The sequence below is a fragment of the Salvelinus fontinalis genome, unplaced genomic scaffold, assembly GCF_029448725.1.
Source record: "Salvelinus fontinalis isolate EN_2023a unplaced genomic scaffold, ASM2944872v1 scaffold_0002, whole genome shotgun sequence".
Classification (NCBI taxonomy): domain Eukaryota; kingdom Metazoa; phylum Chordata; class Actinopteri; order Salmoniformes; family Salmonidae; genus Salvelinus; species Salvelinus fontinalis.
This window is the reverse complement of record NW_026600211.1, coordinates 99,672-117,526: the sequence shown is the minus strand read 5'-3', so window position 1 is coordinate 117,526 and position 17,855 is coordinate 99,672. Positions and strand designations below refer to the sequence as shown.

Genomic DNA, 17,855 nt, shown 5'->3' with positions numbered 1-17,855 from the left:
TCCATCTCTCTCCCTCTCGCTCTCTAGGAGGATACCCAGTTGAAAATTGAGTGTACATCTCTCAGTTCCAACAGTCATTCCTGTAATGTCAGCTATCCTGTGTTCCGCTCCCACTCCAAGGTCTGTCTGTCTGGCATCAAATACACTGAACAAAAATATAAACACAACATGTAAAGTGTTGGTCCCATGTTTGATGAGCTGAAATAAAAGATCCCAGAAATGTTCCATACGCACAAAAAGCGTATTTTTCTCAAATGTTGTGCACACATTTGTTTACATCCCTGTTAGTGACCATTTCTCCTTTGCCAAGATAATCCATCCACCTGACAGGTGTGGCATATCAAAAAGATGATTAAACTGCATGATCATTACACAGGTGCACCTTGTGCTGGGGACAATAAAAGACCACTCTAAAATGTACAGTTTTGTCAAACAACACAATGCCACAGATGTCTCAAGTTTTGAGGGAGTGTGCAATTGGCATGCTGACTGCAGGAATGTCACCAGTGCTGTTGCCAAATAATTGAATGTTAATTTCTCATAAACTGCCTCCAACGTTGTTTTAGAGAATTTGGCAGTATGTCCAACCGGGCTCACAATCGCAGACCACGTGTAACCACACCAGCTCAGGACCTCCACATCCGGCCTCTTCACCAGCGGGATCGTCTGAGACCAGCCACCCAGACAGATGATGAAACTGTGGGTTTGCACAACTGAAGAATTTCTGCACAAACTGTCAGAAACCGTCTCAGGGAAGCTTATTTGTGTGCTCGCCGTCCTCACCAGGGTCTTGACTTGATTACAGTTTGGCGTTGTAATCAACTTCAGTGGGCAAATGCTCACCTTCGATGGCCACTGGCACGCTGGAGAAGTGTGCTCTTCACGGATGAATCCCGGTTTCAGCTGTACAGATGTCAGACATATGGCGTTGTGTGGGCGAGTGGTTTGCTGATGTCAACGTTGTGAACAGAGTGCCCCATGGTGGCGGTGAGGTTATGGTATGGGCAGGCATAAGCTACGGACAACAAATACAATTGCATTTTATGGATGATAATTTGAATGCACAGAAATACTGTGACGAGATCCTGAGGCCCATTGTCTTGCCATCCGCCGCCATCACCTCATGTTTCAGCATGATAATGCACGGACCCATGTCGCAAGGATCTGCACACAATTCTTGGAAGCTGAAAATGTCCCAGTTCTTCCATGGCCTGCATACTCACCAGACATGTCACCTATTGAGCATGTTTGGGATGCTCTGGATCGACGTGTATGACAGCGTGTTCCTGTTCCTTCCAATATCCAGTAACTTTGCAGAACCATTGAAGAGGAGTGGGACAACATTCCACAGGCTACAATCAACAGCCTGATCAACTCTATGCGAAGGAGATGTGTCGCACAGCATGAGGCAAATGGAAAAATCGTAGAAATTGTTTCATGATGCGTTTATATTTTTGTTCAGTGTAGTTCTGACACCACAAACTCAATCCCCCACACCTCTTATCTTCTCTCGGTCAGGTGAACTTCATGTTAGAGTTTGAGTTCAGCTGTACGTCTCTGCTCAGTAAAGTCCAGATGAAACTCACAGTTGCCAGGTAACTCATTATAATCCTATGGAGGAATGTAAAGGGATTCCTATTGGGAGCTTCTAGAAATGAACCTGAAATTCAGCCTCCACTGATTCCATCTAACCCTAGTCATAATCCTACAGTAGAGACAGAAATACTGTGTGTTTGTCTTGTCATGTGTCTGTCACATAAGCCTAGTCATAATCCTACAGTAGAGACAGAAGTACTGTGTGTTTGTCTTGTCATGTGTCTGTCACATAAGCCTAGTCATAATCCTACAGTAGAGACAGAAGTACTGTGTTTGTCTTGTCATGTGTCTGTCACATAAGCCTAGTCATAATCCTACAGCAGAGACAGAAGTACTGTGTGTTTGTCTTGTCATGTGTCTGTCACATAAGCCTAGTCATAATCCTACAGTAGAGACAGAAGTACTGTGTGTTTGTCTTGTCATGTGTCTGTCACATAAGCCTAGTCATAATCCTACAGCAGAGACAGAAGTACTGTGTTTGTCTTGTCATGTGTCTGTCACATACATCTCTGTGTTCCTGGTTCCCATAGTGACAGTGTGGAGAGAGAGGCTACGTTGGGAGACAACAGTGTTCAGCTCCAGACTGTGGTTCAGTACGAACCTGACCTCTTCATCACCAGGTTAGTCTCTCTCTTTCTATCTCTCTCTCTCTCTCTGTCTCTCTCTCATTCCCTGTATCTCTACCTTTATTTGTAGTGACACCAATCTGAACCGTTATGAGGTCCACCCAACCAGAACCATATCAGAGGCAATAGGACCAGAGTTCTACACACACTTCAGGGTAAGCAGTGCACACACAATATATCCGTGTCCCTAATATCCTTACTGCACAATCACACACATAATCATACAGACTGTCTTTATACACACACACACACACACACACACACACACACACACACACACACACATGTCAGACTAATGTGTTCTGTGTGTAGCTGCAGAACCTGGGCTGTTACAGTGTGAGTAACCTGGAGTTGAGGCTGAGCCTGCCCTCTGTAGCAGCTGGAGACAGAATCTTCATGGCTGTTACTGAGGTCTTCTCTTACAACGTGAGTACTAACCCTCTCTCACTACTGTTGGAATAAACAGTTATTGTCATTTCTCTCTGGTTCTGAACTGTGACCTTTGTGATGTCAGGTGACAGGGGTGAACTGCAGTGTAGACAGTGACGTGTCCCAGCTGAAGGACAGACAGAGAGATGTACGACCACTACATCCTGAAGACATGCAACAGACTGACCTACTGGTGAGAACAGACACACACATATACACTGATGCACGCACATACATGCACACACACACAAATACCCACACACAAGATGATCACATTCACAATCCTAACTAGCTATATAGTATATTTTCAGTTGTAACATGTTTCTGTGTGCGGTGTGTAGAACTGCAGCAGGTCGTGGTGTGTGGAGGTGGTGTGTGAGGTACAGCAGCTGCATCGAGGACAGACCGCTCTCATACGAGTCAGCCGCAGGGTCCACGACAACTTCTTCAGACAGGTACCAAGTTTCTCTCTCTCTCTCTCTCTCTCTCTCTCTCTCTCTCTCTCTCTCTCTCTCTCACTCACTCACTCCCTCACTCACTCACTCACTCACTCACTCACTCACTCACACACTCACACACACACACACAGCTCTAACTATAAAAACACTCACTCTGACTTTGTGTCTCTGTCACCAGGCTAAGTTTAAGGTGGTGAGGATAGTGAGTGCCTATCGTCTGGCTGCTCAGGAATCTAACCTGGTCACTCTTGGGAGTGGCACCATCTGGAGGGAGGTGAGAGAATAGCAGGATTAACACTAATAGCGGAGGACTGGTTTATCCTTGTCTGTGCCTGACTTGTTTACACCCAGATAGAGTAAGCTGGTATAGGGTGATGAATAACTGTCTGACTGTCGTTTACATCCAGATAGAGTAGGAAGCTGGTATAGGGTGATTAATATGTCTGACTGTCGTTTACATCCAGATAGAGGAAGCTGGTATAGGGTGATGAATATCTGTCAGACTGTCGTTTACATCCAGATAAAGTAGGAAGCTGGTATAGGGTGATGATATCTGTCTTTGTGTCGTGTACATCCAGATAGAGGAAGCTGGTATAGGGTGATGATATCTGTCTTTGTGTCGTGTACATCCAGATAGAGGAAGCTGGTACAGGGTGATGAATATCTGTCTGACTGTAGTTTACATCCAGATAGAGTAGGAAGCTGGTATAGGGTGATGATATCTGTCTTTGTGTCGTGTACATCCAGATAGAGGAAGCTGGTACAGGGTGATGAATATGTCTGACTGTAGTTTACATCCAGATAGGGTAGGAAGCTGGTATAGGGTGATGAATATCTGTCTGACTGTCGTTTACATCCAGATAGAGTAGGAAGCTGGTATAGGGTGATGAATATGTCTGTCTGTCGTTTACATCCAGATAGAGTAGGAAGCTGGTATAGGGTGATGAATATGTCTGACTGTCGTTTACATCCAGATAAAGTAGGAAGCTGGTATAGGGTGATGATATCTGTCTTTGTGTCGTGTACATCCAGATAGAGGAAGCTGGTATAGGGTGATGAATATGTCTGTATGTCGTTTACATCCAGATAGAGGAAGCTGGTATAGGGTGATGATATCTGTCTTTGTGTCGTGTACATCCAGATAGAGGAAGCTGGTATAGGGTGATGAATATCTGTCTGACTGTCTCTACTATCAGACTTTTTTTATCTTTCTCTCCGTCAGACGGTGTTGGAGGTACTAAAGGGGCGGGCCATCCCCATTTCTCTCTGGATTTTGATAGGTAGCATTATTGGAGGGCTTCTGCTATTGGCCCTCATCATCTTCGCAATGTGGAAGGTACACCAATCACACCTCACCATACAGTACCTCTGTACCTCACACTGCAATAACTTCTTTCTCCTCTGCCTTCGTGGTAAAGATCAAAACTTTGGGTTTCACTCCTTCCTTCTCATCCCTCCTTTCTCCAGCTGGGGTTCTTCACTCGTAAACAGATAAAGGACGAGGAACTCGAGGACTGAGCCCGCACCTCGCCGCCATGATGTCAGTCAATGGATACAGTATATGTGACAACCAGAGTCCACTTCGTACCCATCCCCATGGCAACGACCTGCACAGAGACAGCTCCGCCGCCCCAGCAATAAAAACAGATGCCTTCCCTCTCTTCTAAATCATGCCCCCCCCAAAAAGAACACACAGCCGGTATAGATGAGCGTCGCCCAGTGTGTGTGTGAACTGTCAAAACCCCTAACACCACATGGCACAGACTGCATCTATCATCAGACACCCCAACATCTTGTCTGTTTCTACAGGTGAACCCATGGCTGTAGGGCTGTAGTTACACACCTGTTTAGAAAGGTACAGCAGGAAGGACGTGAACAGGAGTTTTCTGCAGAGATGTCCCAGACAGGAAATAATGCTGTACACCACGTGTTAAACTCATTCCACGGAGGGCTGAGTGTCTGCAGGTTCACTCCACCCTTGTACTTGATTGATGAATTAAGGTCACGAATTAGTGAGGGACTCCACTCAACAGGTTGTCTAGGTCTTAATTGAATGGACAAAACAAAAACCTACAGACACACAGCCCTCCGTGGAATGAATTTGACACTCCTGGTGCAATGTGACTTGGTATGATGGTATCAACCAGGTATCAACCTGTAATTAGTACCATGTTGTATAAGTAGATACCGTACAGGTATCAACCTGTAATTAGTACCATGTTGTATAAGTAGATACCGTACAGGTATCAACCTGTAATTAGTACCATGTTGTATAAGTAGATACAGTACAGGTATCAACCTGTAATTAGTACCATGTTGTATAAGTAGATACCGTACAGGTATCAACCTGTAATTAGTACCATGTTGTATAAGTAGATACCGTACAGGTATCAACCTGTAATTAGTACCATGTTGTATAAGTAGATACCGTACAGGTATCAACCTGTAATTAGTACCATGTTGTATAAGTAGATACCGTACAGGTATCAACCTGTAATTAGTACCATGTTGTATAAGTAGATACAGTACAGGTATCAACCTGTAATTAGTACCATGTTGTATAAGTAGATACCGTACAGGTATCAACCTGTAATTAGTACCATGTTGTATAAGTAGATACAGTACAGGTATCAACCTGTAATTAGTACCATGTTGTATAAGTAGATACAGTACAGGTATCAACCTGTAATTAGTACCATGTTGTATAAGTAGATACAGTACAGGTATCAACCTGTAATTAGTACCATGTTGTATAAGTAGATACAGTACAGGTATCAACCTGTAATTAGTACCATGTTGTGCTATATGGAAAGCAGTTCCATCCTTCAAGGAAGCTTGAATGAAAATGCACTACCTGATAATGGGGGCCGCTTATAATCATGTGAATATATTTGTATTTCTATGAAACGCTGTTACAAACCTAACTGTCTATTTAATATTCAGAAGTCATCATGACTTTAGATTTTTCACCCATTTTCTCTACAGTAGAGTTCATTTTCTGAGTCAAATTAAAACTGTTGATAATTAAAGTTTTTGTTAATGTTATTTTAGTTTCTTTCATGTTTGTTTATACATACATAGGATCATTCATACACATGAACTAAATACACATAAACCAAATATTTTATTACATTATTCTTCTTTTTTTTTTTTATCTGGCATTTCAGACTACTTCCTTGTATAAAAGAAAAACACTTTCACACTAGCAGACATTGTTGAACATATAACTGAAATAACGACGTCTGTACGTCAGGCAAAAAAAGCACCAACTGAGTCAGGTATATGAAAACCCAAATATATTTTATTGATGCAACTTCATGTCCATTGTGTTTCTCCCCTCCCTCCCTCCCTCTCACTTGGTCTTGGTAGAGAAGATGTAGGACTCCAGTAGAAAGACAGTCTCATCCACCTGGTTCTCTGTAGAGTCCAACCTTCAGGGAGAAAAGAAAGGAGGTAATAAAGCTACAGTAATGTAGCAGTATTAGTAATATCAGTGTAGTAGTAACAGGTATGTGGTAGTACTTGTTGATGTGATGTCGTAGGCCTCTAGCTGTTGTCTATAGGTATATAGTATGGGTGTCGTAGCAGTAGCATCCTGACTGGTATGGCAACTGCTCGGCCTCCAACCGCAGGGCGATTAGCCCGACTAACCGGTGCCCCCGAACATAGTCTGGGTAGCCAATCTGCATTGTGTCCCGCCACCCGCCAACCCCTCTTTTACGCTACTGCTACTCTCTGTTCATCATATATGCATAGTCACTTTAACCATACCTACATGTACATACTACCTCAATTAGCCCGACTAACCAGTGTCTGTATGTAGCCTCACTACTGCTGTTTTTCCACTCTCTTTTTACTGTTGTTTTAATTGTTTTACTTATCTATTGTTTACCTAAAAATGGCACCGTTGGCAAGTAAGCATTTCACTGTAAGGTCTACACCTGTTGTATTCGGCGCACGTGACAAATAAACTTTGATTTGATTTAGTAGTAGTATTGTAGTAGTACTTGTTGATGTGACGTCGTAGGTCTTCTAGTTGGAGGTCTCAACTTACTGTTGAGTTAGAATAGTAGAACACACAAGGTGTCATTTTGACATTTGTTTTGCATCAGCAGTTTCTCTTGTGTCAGTCACTGACAGTCACTCATCCAAGTCAGCTATCATTTTCTACATTGTTAGTCTTATCTAAACTAGCAGTAAACATGGTCGAATTAATCACTCTCACTCAGATAGCATATTAAAAATGGAAAACATTTCTCTCCACCTTATGGCAAAATGTGTAGAATTGCAGGAAATGTACTCTAAAAAGTAAATGCATTCTCTCCTAGCTTAGGGCCCCTAAAAGGTTCGGCTCTGATGAGTGGGTATGGATGTGGTTGCGCAGACCTGCGATCTTCATATTTTTTGTGGCCCCCATCCCCATCAAAGTTGCCCATCCCTGATCTATAGCATGTGTGTATTAGTAGTAGTAGTAATGCAGTATTTGTTGATGTGATGTCGCAGGGCCTCTAGCTGCTGTCTCTATAGATCTATAGTATGGATGCAGTGGTAATTAAGGTGCAGTGGTAATTAAGGTGCAGTGGTAATTAAGGTGCAGTGGTAATTAAGGTGCAGTGGTAATTAAGGTGCAGTGGTAATTAAGGTGCAGTGGTAATGCAGTACTTGTTGATGTGATGTCGCAGGGCTTCTAGCTGCTGTCTCTATAGATCTATAGAATGGGTGCAGTGGTAATTAAGGTGCAGTGGTAATTAAGGTGCAGTGGTAATTAAGGTGCAGTGGTAATTAAGGTGCAGTGGTAATTAAGGTGCAGTGGTAATTAAGGTGCAGTGGTAATGCAGTACTTGTTGATGTGATGTCGCAGGGCTTCTAGCTGCTGTCTCTCGGGGGCAGTGATCATCTCCTCCACCTCTGTCAGCTGTTCAGGCTCCGCCCCGCTGGCCTGCAGCGACGCCAGGATCGCCTCGATTCGCTGGGACTTCTCCAGCAGACGCCTGTCAATCAAACACAGGAAGTCTTGTACATGTACCAAAATTGCTGAGGATTATATACACAAAGTCAGACTTTTTTCCATTGTGGTCCTCTATAAGTCAATATGCAGACCTAAAGAGACCTTAGCAGGAAACTTAGAAAATAAAACCAAATCTATCCATCCTGTAGCGGGCTTCCTCCATCTCTTCATCCGAAGAGGAGTAGCAAGGATTGGACCAAAGTGCAGCGCGGCTAGTGTTCAACATGTTTAATAAAAATAACAAGTGAAACACTACAAACAACATCCAAAATAACAAAATGTGCAGAAACCGAGACAGACCTATCTGGTGCAGACAATCACAGAGACAGGAAACAAACACCCACAAACCCCCAACACAAAACAAGCCTCCTATATATGAGTCTCAATCAGAGACAACGACTACCATCTGTCTCTGATTGAGAACCCACACTAGGCTGACATAGAAACAGACAAACTAGACACACAACATAGAATTCCCACCCAGCTCACGTCCTGACCAACTAAACACATACAAAACAACAGAAAACAGGTCAGGAACGTGACAGAACCCCCCCCCTCAAGGTGCGAACTCCGGGAGCACCCCTAAAACTCAAGGGGAGGGTCTGGGTGGGCATCTGTCCGCGGTGGCGGCTCCGGCGGTGGACGAGGGCACCACTCCACCATTGTCTTTGTCCACCTCCTTAGCGTCCCTTGAGTGGCGACCCTCGCCCCCGACCATGGTCCAGGAACCTTCACCAACTCCCCTCTACAATAGAGGAGACAACTCAGGACAGAGAGGTAGTTCAGGACAAAGAGGTAGCCCAGGACAGAGAGGTAGCTCAGGACAGAGGGACAACTCCGGACTAGTGGCAGCTCCGGACTGAGGGGCAGCTCATGACTGGAGGGCAGCTCATGACTGGAGGGCAGCTCATGACTGGAGGGCAGCTCATGACTGGAGGGCAGCTCATGACTGGAGGGCAGCTCATGACCGGAGGGCAGCTCATGACCGGAGGGCAGCTCATGACCGGAGGGCAGCTCATGACCGGAGGGCAGCTCATGACCGGAGGGCAGCTCATGACCGGAGGGCAGCTCATGACCGGAGGGCAGCTCATGACCGTAGGGCAGCTCATGACCGTAGGGCAGCTCATGGCTGGCGTCTCTGGCGGCTCCTGACTGGCTGGCGTCTCTGGCGGCTCCTGACTGGCTGGCGTCTCTGGCGGCTCCTGACTGGCTGGCGTCTCTGGCGGCTCCTGACTGGCTGGCGGCTCTGGCGGCTCCTGACTGGCTGGCGGCTCTGGCGGCTCCTGACTGGCTGGCGGCTCTGGCGGCTCCTGACTGGCTGGCGGCTCCTGACTGGCTGGCGGCTCCTGACTGGCTGGCGGCTCCTGACTGGCTGGCGGCTCCTGACTGGCTGGCGGCTCCTGACTGGCTGGCGGCTCCTGACTGGCTGGCGGCTCCTGACTGGCTGGCGGCTCCTGACTGGCTGGCGGCTCTGGCGGCTCCTGACTGGCTGGCGGCTCCTGACTGGCTGGCGGCTCCTGACTGGCTGGCGGCTCCTGACTGGCTGGCGGCTCCTGACTGGCTGGCGGCTCCTGACTGGCTGGCGGCTCTGGCGGCTCCTGACTGGCTGGCGGCTCTGGCGGCTCCTGACTGGCTGGCGGCTCTGGCGGCTCCTGACTGGCTGGCGGCTCCTGACTGGCTGGCGGCTCCTGACTGGCTGGCGGCTCCTGACTGGCTGGCGGCTCCTGACTGGCTGGCGGCTCCTGACTGGCTGGCGGCTCCTGACTGGCTGGCGGCTCCTGACTGGCTGGCGGCTCCTGACTGGCTGGCGGCTCTGGCGGCTCCTGACTGGCTGGCGGCTCAGACGGCGCTGGGCAGACGGACGGCTCAGACGGCTCCTGACAGACGGACGGCTCAGACGGCGCTGGGCAGACGGACGGCTCAGACGGCGCTGGGCAGACGGACGGCTCAGACGGCGCTGGGCAGACGGACGGCTCAGACGGCGCTGGGCAGACGGACGGCTCAGACGGCGCTGGGCAGACGGACGGCTCAGACGGCGCTGGGCAGACGGACGGCTCAGACGGCGCTGGGCAGACGGACGGCTCAGACGGCGCTGGGCAGACGGACGGCTCAGACGGCGCTGGGCAGACGGGCGGCTCAGACGGCGCTGGGCAGACGGACGGCTCAGACGGCGCTGGGCAGACGGACGGCTCAGACGGCGCTGGGCAGACGGACGGCTCAGACGGCGCTGGGCAGACGGACGGCTCAGACGGCGCTGGGCAGACGGACGGCTCAGACGGCGCTGGGCAGACGGACGGCTCAGACGGCGCTGGGCAGACGGACGGCTCAGACGGCGCTGGGCAGACGGACGGCTCAGACGGCGCTGGGCAGACGGACGGCTCAGACGGCGCTGGGCAGACGGACGGCTCAGACGGCGCTGGGCAGATGGGCGGTTCAAGCACCGCTGGGCAGACGGCAGACTCTGGCCGGCTGAGACGCACTATAGGCCTGATGCGTGGTGCCGGAACTGGAGGTACCGGGCTGAGGGCACGCACCTCACGGCGAGTGCGGGGAGGAGGAACAGGGCTCTGGAGATGCACTGGAAGCCTGGTGCGTGGTGTAGGGACTGGTGGTACTCGGCTGGGGCGGGAAGGTGGCGCCGGATATACCGGACTGTGAAGGAGGACACGCGCTCTTGAGCACTGAGCCTCTCCAACCTTACCAGGTTGAATATTCCCCGTAGCCCTGCCAGTGCGGCGAGGTGGAATAGCCCGCACTGGGCTATGCAGGCGAACCGGGGACACCACCTGTAAGGCTGGTGCCATGTACGCCGGCCCGAGGAGACGTACTGGAGGCCAGATACGTTGGGCCGGCTTCATGACATCCGGCTCGATGCCCAACCTAGCCCTCCCAGTGCGGCAAGGTGGAATAGCCCGCACTGGGCTAAGCACGCGTACTGGGGACACCGTGCGCTTTACCGCATAACACGGTGTCTGACCAGTACGACGCCCTCTCACTCCACGGTAAGCCCGGGGAGTTGGCTCAGGTATCCAACCCTGCTTCGCCACACTCCCCTTTAGCCCCCCCTGGGTGAGCCTCTCGGGTTTTCAGCCACTCTGCCTTGCAAGCGCCTCATAATGCCGCCTCTCCGCTTTTGATGCCTCCAGCTCCGCTTTGGGACGGCGACACTCCTCTGGCTCTGCCCAGGGTCCTTCTCCGTCCAGAATCTCCTCCCATGTCCATTCCTCCTTGTACCGCTGCTGCTGTTGCTGCTGCCCGTTGCCACGCTGCTTGGTCCGGGTTTGGTGGGTGTTTCTGTAGCGGGCTTCCTCCATTGTTCTGTCTGGTCAGGTGGTCCTTATAGCAGACAGAGCACATGCCACTGGTCCTGGGGTTTCCGAAGAAACCACAGCCGGTGGCACAAAGCATGGGCGCTTGGCTCTGATTGGTCTCCTGTGCCATCTCTGCTGATTGAATTGTCCTTCAGAACGAGTGTTTTTGCTCTGTTGGTTGTTCGCTGTACCAAAAGTCCTGGCAGACCTATCTGGTGCAGACAATCACAGAGACAGGAAACAAACACCCAACACAAAACAAGCCTCCTATATATGAGTCTCAATCAGAGACAACGACTACCATCTGTCTCTGATTGAGAACCCACACTAGGCTGACATAGAAACAGACAAACTAGACACACAACATAGAATTCCCACCCAGCTCACGTCCTGACCAACTAAACACATACAAAACAACAGAAAACAGGTCAGGAACGTGACACATCCATCCACTTAGGAATCAATCAATAAACTCACTTGTTCTCCTTGGTCTCGAAGAGGCGCCTCTCAATCAGATTAGCCACTGTCTGCAAGTAGTGATGGGGGAAAAATGTATACAGTTACATATCGCAATATTGTTTTGGACCTGTTCTCCATCTTTTTATAATACTAAGCCAACAGATTTTCTGCACTTTTATTTCCATGACTGATCAAAACAAACGTTCTCATGCGCTCTCGTCTCTCTGCAGCAGACACATAGCGAGCAATATGTTTGGAACATCAAATCGCAATATCGCATTGCATATAGAAACGCGAGAATCGCAATACATATCGTATCAGCACCTAAGTATTGTGATAATATCATGAGGTCCTTGGCAATTCCCAGCCCTATCTGCAAGACAGACGTCCACCATTAATTGTCAAGTCAGCGGTGCACGAAGTAAACAGCAATCAAATCAAAATGTATTTATAAAGCCCTTTTTACATCAGCAGATGTCACAGAGCGCTTCTACAGAAACACAGCCTAAAACCCCAAACAGCAAGCAATGCAGATGTAGAAGCAATATCAGGCGGGCTTCCGCAACAATGGAGTGTGAATTGCGACACTAAATGTCTCTGCTGTTGTGGTCCTGAAGCGATCAAGTTGCAGCACCGTAAAGTACACACGCAGATATACACTCACCGGTTATTAGGTACACCACCACATTCACGGAAATATATCGCTCCTACAGACTGAGTCACGTGACCGTGGCTTGCTATATAAAGCAGGCAGACAGGCATTGAGACATTCAGTTACTGTTTGATTGAATGTTAGAATGAGCAAAGCCAGTGACCTAAGCGACTTTGAGAGTGATATGATCGTCGGTGTCAGGCATGCCAGATCTCAGAAACGGCCGCTGTAATGGGCTTTTCACGCACAGCAGTGTCTACGGTTTCCCGAGAATGAACAAACAAAAAACATCCGGTCAGCGGCAGTCCTGTGGGCGAAAACAGCTTGTTGATGAGAGAGGTCGAAAGAGAAAGGCAAGAACCGTGCAAGCTAACAGACCGGCCACAAACAGGCAAATAACGGCACAGTACAACAATGGTGTGCAGAATGGCATCTTGGAATGCACAACTCGTTGGTCCTTGTCACGGATGGGCTATTGCAGCAGACGACCACACTGGGTTCCACTCCTATCAGCTAAAAACAAGAAGAAGTGGCTCCACTAGACTCAAGATCACCAACAGTGAACAATTGATGAGTGGAAAAACAGCCAACGAATCCCGGTTTCTGTTGCGTCATGCTGATGGAAGAGTCAGGATTTGCCGTAAGCAGCATGAGTCCGTGGACCCATCCTGCCTGGTGTCAACGGTGCAGGCTGGTGGCGGTGGTGTACCACTGTCCAATCTGTAGCAACCGTGTGATGTCATCGCATCAGCATGGACTAACATCCCTGTGGAACGTTTCCGACATTTAGTCCATGCCGCGAAGAATTCAGGCTGTTCTGGAGGCAAATGGGGGTTCCGACCTGGTACTAGATAGGTGTACCTAATAAACTGAAAGTATATTTTTGACTCGTTCTCCTTCCGTATTTCCTCTATTTAGACAGTTTAAAATGTAGATGTAAAGGTACAGTTGTAGAAGAGAGAAAGAAAGAGGCTGGGGATTTAATGTGTCAATGTGGACAATATGTGTTCAGTAAACTGCAGCACTACCACTGCGCCTCAGGTTCGCAAATATTTTGTCACGAGTGCAACATCTTGCATCACGTTCATCTGCAATATCAGTGTTTCATCCTGCTGCTCATAGTATAGCTTAGTTTGAATGTGTACCTTGTAGCAGTGTTGTAGCAGTAGGCGGGCAGTAGGCAGCTGGTTGACAGTGTACAGGTAGAAGGTACGTGAAGGGGCGTGGTCAGGAGTCTTAGGGATTTCCTAGGGTGGAAAAACACAGGTGAGCATGATAATGTATGGTTTGTATAGTGTGTGTGTATTTGTGTGTTACCTGTAGCTGTACCAGGTTCTCTGACAGCAGTGTATACAGCATGTCTTTGGCCTCCTTGGCAGGGATCATAGCAAAGTCCTCCACCTGCTTCTGCTCCAGGTGACGTTTCCTTAGCAACAGACGGAAGATCCTAGCCGACCGCGAGCCAAACCTGACAATGGGAAAGGTTGAATGAATGACACCCTACAAGCTATGTAGCCACCGTGGGCAGAGACATAAACAGAGTAAATGGACACAGACCAACTCTGACAAACACACCAACCTCTCCTGTACCACAGACTCCAGTGTAGCTCTCGCCAGGTTGGCCAGGGCTCTTTGGAGATCTGAGTGGTCAGTCAAGAAACGACCACTTACAACTGTATCATGAAATACTGGAAATGACCTATTATACAATAGTGTGTGGATGAGAAACTCAAACAGGTTTCATCAGGGTTGTAAAAGGATACTGACCACGTACATTCCTCCTCCACTGTCACCTGATTTCCCCACAAACTCCATCTGAGGAACAGAGGGAGGGAGAAACAGCAGTTTACCAGCCCCCTAGCCCTGATCCAAGGTCAGTTCTGCAATTGATCTCCCAATGGTTAAGGTTGGGATATGGGAGGGGAATCTGATCCTAGATCTGCTCCTACCGGGTCATCCACCAGAAGGGAGAGGTACTGGTCCAGGATTGGTCTGCTGATGCTGTAGTTGGGCGGGAGGGAGCGGAAGATCTCATTGGCTGAGAGGGGCTGAGTGTAGGTGGCGGTCTGTGTGGTGGTGACCTCACTCATCCTCAACATAGTCCTCACAATCTCACTACTGGTCTGTGTGGGGGGGGGGGGGGGGGGGGGGGGGGGGTAGAGAGAGCGGTCTTTTTCACTCAGGCCCCCCTTCCAGCATTGGGGAACATCCCGTATGACACATCAATTAATATGGGCACAAGCACTGTTCATGATACAAACTGTTCACACCCGTCGTGTTGGTGGAGAAAACATCTTGTAGGTTTAAAGCTTTCCTGCAATTCTACACATTTTGTCTTGAAGTGCAGAGAAAATGTTGCCATTTATTTTTTATTTAACTAGGCCACACCACGCCCTCCCTGCTAACCCCTCAGTTTGGGAATCACCGACTTAGACCAGGAGAGATTTAATGGGGGAGGTCTACAAGCATACGGAGGTGGTCTGTAGGGGTCTGTGACACTGACCTGGTCCAGTTTGCTGGCCACAGCACTAATGATGGCCTGGTCTCTGAAGTGCTGATGGAACCTCTCAAAGTTCACCTGCCAGTAGATCCCCTCATCACCACACGACTGGAAAGAGAGGGAGGGGATAGAAAGAGGCACAAGTCATTCCAAACGGTTCCATTCCTTATTGAGAGGAGTAAAAGAAAAACAGAACAAGGTTCTCTGACTCTCTATAGCAGCCCATTATCTCTGTGTCAAGGTCTCTATAGCAGCCCATTATCTCTGTGTCAAGGTCTCTATAGCAGCCCATTATCTCTGTGTCAAGGTCTCTATAGCAGCCCATTATCTCTGTGTCAAGGTCTCTATAGCAGCCCATTATCTCTGTGTCAAGGTCTCTATAGCAGCCCATTATCTCTGTGTCAAGGTCTCTATAGCAGCCCATTATCTCTGTGTCAAGGTCTCTATAGCAGCCCATTATCTCTGTGTCAAGGTCTCTATAGCAGCCCATTATCTCTGTGTCAAGGTCTCTATAGCAGCCCATTATCTCTGTGTCAAGGTCTCTATAGCAGCCCATTATCTCTGTGTCAAGGTCTCTATAGCAGCCCATTATCTCTGTGTCAAGGTCTCTATAGCAGCCCATTATCTCTGTGTCAAGGTCTCTATAGCAGCCCATTATCTCTGTGTCAAGGTCTCTATAGCAGCCCATTATCTCTGTGTCAAGGTCTCTATAGCAGCCCATTATCTCTGTGTCAAGGTCTCTATAGCAGCCCATTATCTCTGTGTCAAGGTCTTTATAGCAGCCCATTATCTCTGTGTCAAGGTCTCTATAGCAGCCCATTATCTCTGTGCCAAGGTCTCTATAGCAGCCCATTATCTCTGTGTCAAGGTCTCTATAGCAGCCCATTATCTCTGTGTCAAGGGTAGAGGGTCTGACCTCGGAGTCCATCTTGGCTTTCTTCCCTCCTCTCTGCTCCTCACTATCGTCACTGGAGCGTCTGCGCTTCCCGCAACCTGCCCCACAAACACAACAAGCGAGTGTATAGCAAGTATTTACTGAATTACATATAGCAGGAGGTTTACATGTGGGTATGCACACAGGTGAAAAGGTACTACGTGTTATATGAGACAAAGTGTTTGCGGTACCTATGAGTGTAACATGGGGCAGCTTGTAGCAGTCAGGGTTGCTCTCTGCTGTTGGGGGGGCAGTGGAGGCGGAGGCGGCAGGGGTGCCGGGGGTCGCCGGGGTAATGGAGGTGGCTGCAGTTCCAATCTCGGCCACCGGAGGACAGCGCTGCAGGAAGTGAGTCTCTACCAGCTTAGAGAAGGCTGAGACCACCTCACTGTACTCCATACTATGACCCTCTACAGAGAGAAAAATCATGAGGACAGAAGGAGAAGAAAATATAGAATAATCATACATCTTGTAATCGCTCTCTCACACACCCTCCATGTTATGAGTGAGTCGGTCAGCTACAGTCTTGACCGTGTTGCTCATGGTCATATGGCCTCGTTGTAGGACCTCCTCCACGATGAGTTCTCCTGTGTCTCCATACAGGGTCTTAGCTGTGTAGATGTACCGCGGGTACCGCAGAACCCTTAGAACCCGCTCACAGCTGGCCCGGTACTCCACTGGGCTCCCGGGGCCTCGCCGGCCCGACCCGAACTCACAAGCACCGTGCTGTACCAACACACACAGAGACTTCTTCACCTGCAGAAGAGACAGGGTCACCACCTAGGTTGAACAATATGTTTTATGTGTGTGTGTTTGTTTGTGTGGTACCAGGTCCAGTGGTGTGTTGGTCTCATTGGCGATGGTCCTGAGGTTCTGTGCCCCTCCTCTGAGCAGGTGAGTGCCTATCCTCTCCACCACCTCTCCAAAGTGCTCCTGTAGCAGCAGGCCACACAGCCGCACCTCCTGGGCAGTCATATGCTGAGACAGGAGGAACCGGGGAACAGGTCAACAACACGTTTTTGGACTGTTCATCGAAATATACTTACGCTGAGAAGTATGATGACACTAAAACCGGTAACCAAATCACAGCTTTTCAACAACATTTACTAACAACTTTAATTTTATAACATTTACATTACATTTTAGTCATTTAGCAGACGCTCTTATCCAGAGCGACTTACAGTAGAGTGCATACATTTTATTACAATTTTTACATTTCATTACATTTTACATACTGAGACAAGGATATCCCTACCGGCCAAACCCTCCCTAACCCGGACGACGCTATGCCAATTGTGCGTCGCCCCACGGACCTCCCGGTTGCGGCCGGCTGCGACAGAGCCTGGGCACGATCCTAGCCCAGCCTGGGCGCGAACCCAGAGACTCTGGTGGTGCAGCTAGCGCCCTAGACCACTGCGCCACCCGGGAGGCCGATGCAGTGGAACCTGCGTGAATATAACTTAACTGCCATGCTCACAAACCTTTGCAAAACACCCTTTTCAGATCATGAAATGAGTTTCGGGACAATCCTCGCAAAACAACTTCAGAATCCCAAACACATGTGATTGCCAGTGCCACAACACAACGAATTTCCGCCCTCACAGGTAAGCTTATTTTCCCAAAGAGTTGCGCATTGCATGAAGGGATGTTGGCGGACCACCCTCTTTGGTATGCAGGAGGACCAACGTCACTGTTTGTGCTATTCTGGGGAAGATGGCGGAAGCTGCGGCGGTTCCCCTGCATCGGTTCTTCTGTCATTGTTGTAAGGGAGAAGTAAGCCCCAAGCTCCCGGTAAGTCAGTCGTTTCCCGATCATGGCTGTTCAATGCAGGTCTTGTTCTTTTCCGTCGGTTGACAACCGAATCTGAGTCCAGCAAATAGCA

General features: G+C 48.9%; 2 protein-coding genes across 6 annotated transcripts in view; one reads left to right on the top strand and one right to left on the bottom strand.

Annotated features, from left to right (window-relative positions):
- Positions 1-6,154, top strand: part of LOC129841894 (integrin alpha-10-like) — a 58,884-nt gene extending 52,730 nt beyond the window's left edge. Inside the window, exons 21-30 of the mRNA XM_055910241.1 lie at positions 28-120; positions 1,519-1,595; positions 2,127-2,216; positions 2,293-2,377; positions 2,535-2,648; positions 2,737-2,844; positions 2,993-3,106; positions 3,288-3,383; positions 4,332-4,445; positions 4,577-6,154. Coding sequence (XP_055766216.1) covers positions 28-120; positions 1,519-1,595; positions 2,127-2,216; positions 2,293-2,377; positions 2,535-2,648; positions 2,737-2,844; positions 2,993-3,106; positions 3,288-3,383; positions 4,332-4,445; positions 4,577-4,627 — 942 coding nt within the window. The 3' untranslated portion in view covers positions 4,628-6,154. The remainder of the gene's footprint in view (positions 1-27; positions 121-1,518; positions 1,596-2,126; positions 2,217-2,292; positions 2,378-2,534; positions 2,649-2,736; positions 2,845-2,992; positions 3,107-3,287; positions 3,384-4,331; positions 4,446-4,576) is intronic.
- Positions 6,155-6,390: 236 nt separating this feature from the next.
- LOC129841895 (DNA-directed RNA polymerase III subunit RPC3-like) lies at positions 6,391-17,803 on the bottom strand. Of its 5 annotated transcripts, none has more exons than XR_008757427.1 (14): positions 17,229-17,424; positions 16,802-16,951; positions 16,465-16,729; positions 16,165-16,383; positions 15,956-16,032; positions 15,043-15,147; positions 14,489-14,662; positions 14,303-14,354; positions 14,119-14,179; positions 13,857-14,007; positions 13,685-13,786; positions 11,906-11,955; positions 7,117-8,100; positions 6,391-6,540 (listed from the first exon to the last, which is right to left on the bottom strand). XR_008757427.1 is itself a non-coding variant. In XM_055910245.1 (14 exons), exons 1-14 carry the CDS (start codon positions 17,786-17,788, stop codon positions 6,462-6,464), a joined length of 1,848 nt encoding a protein of 615 aa, XP_055766220.1. In that variant the 5' UTR covers positions 17,789-17,803; the 3' UTR covers positions 6,391-6,461. The 5 variants fall into 5 exon arrangements, 4 of the variants coding, with proteins under 4 accessions (XP_055766220.1, XP_055766218.1, XP_055766219.1 ...); XM_055910245.1 differs by lacking the exon at positions 17,229-17,424 and adding an exon at positions 17,576-17,803 and having other exon boundaries at positions 7,951-8,100; XM_055910243.1 differs by lacking the exon at positions 17,229-17,424 and adding an exon at positions 17,455-17,545 and having other exon boundaries at positions 6,391-8,100.
- Between the last annotated feature and the right edge of the window lie 52 nt (positions 17,804-17,855).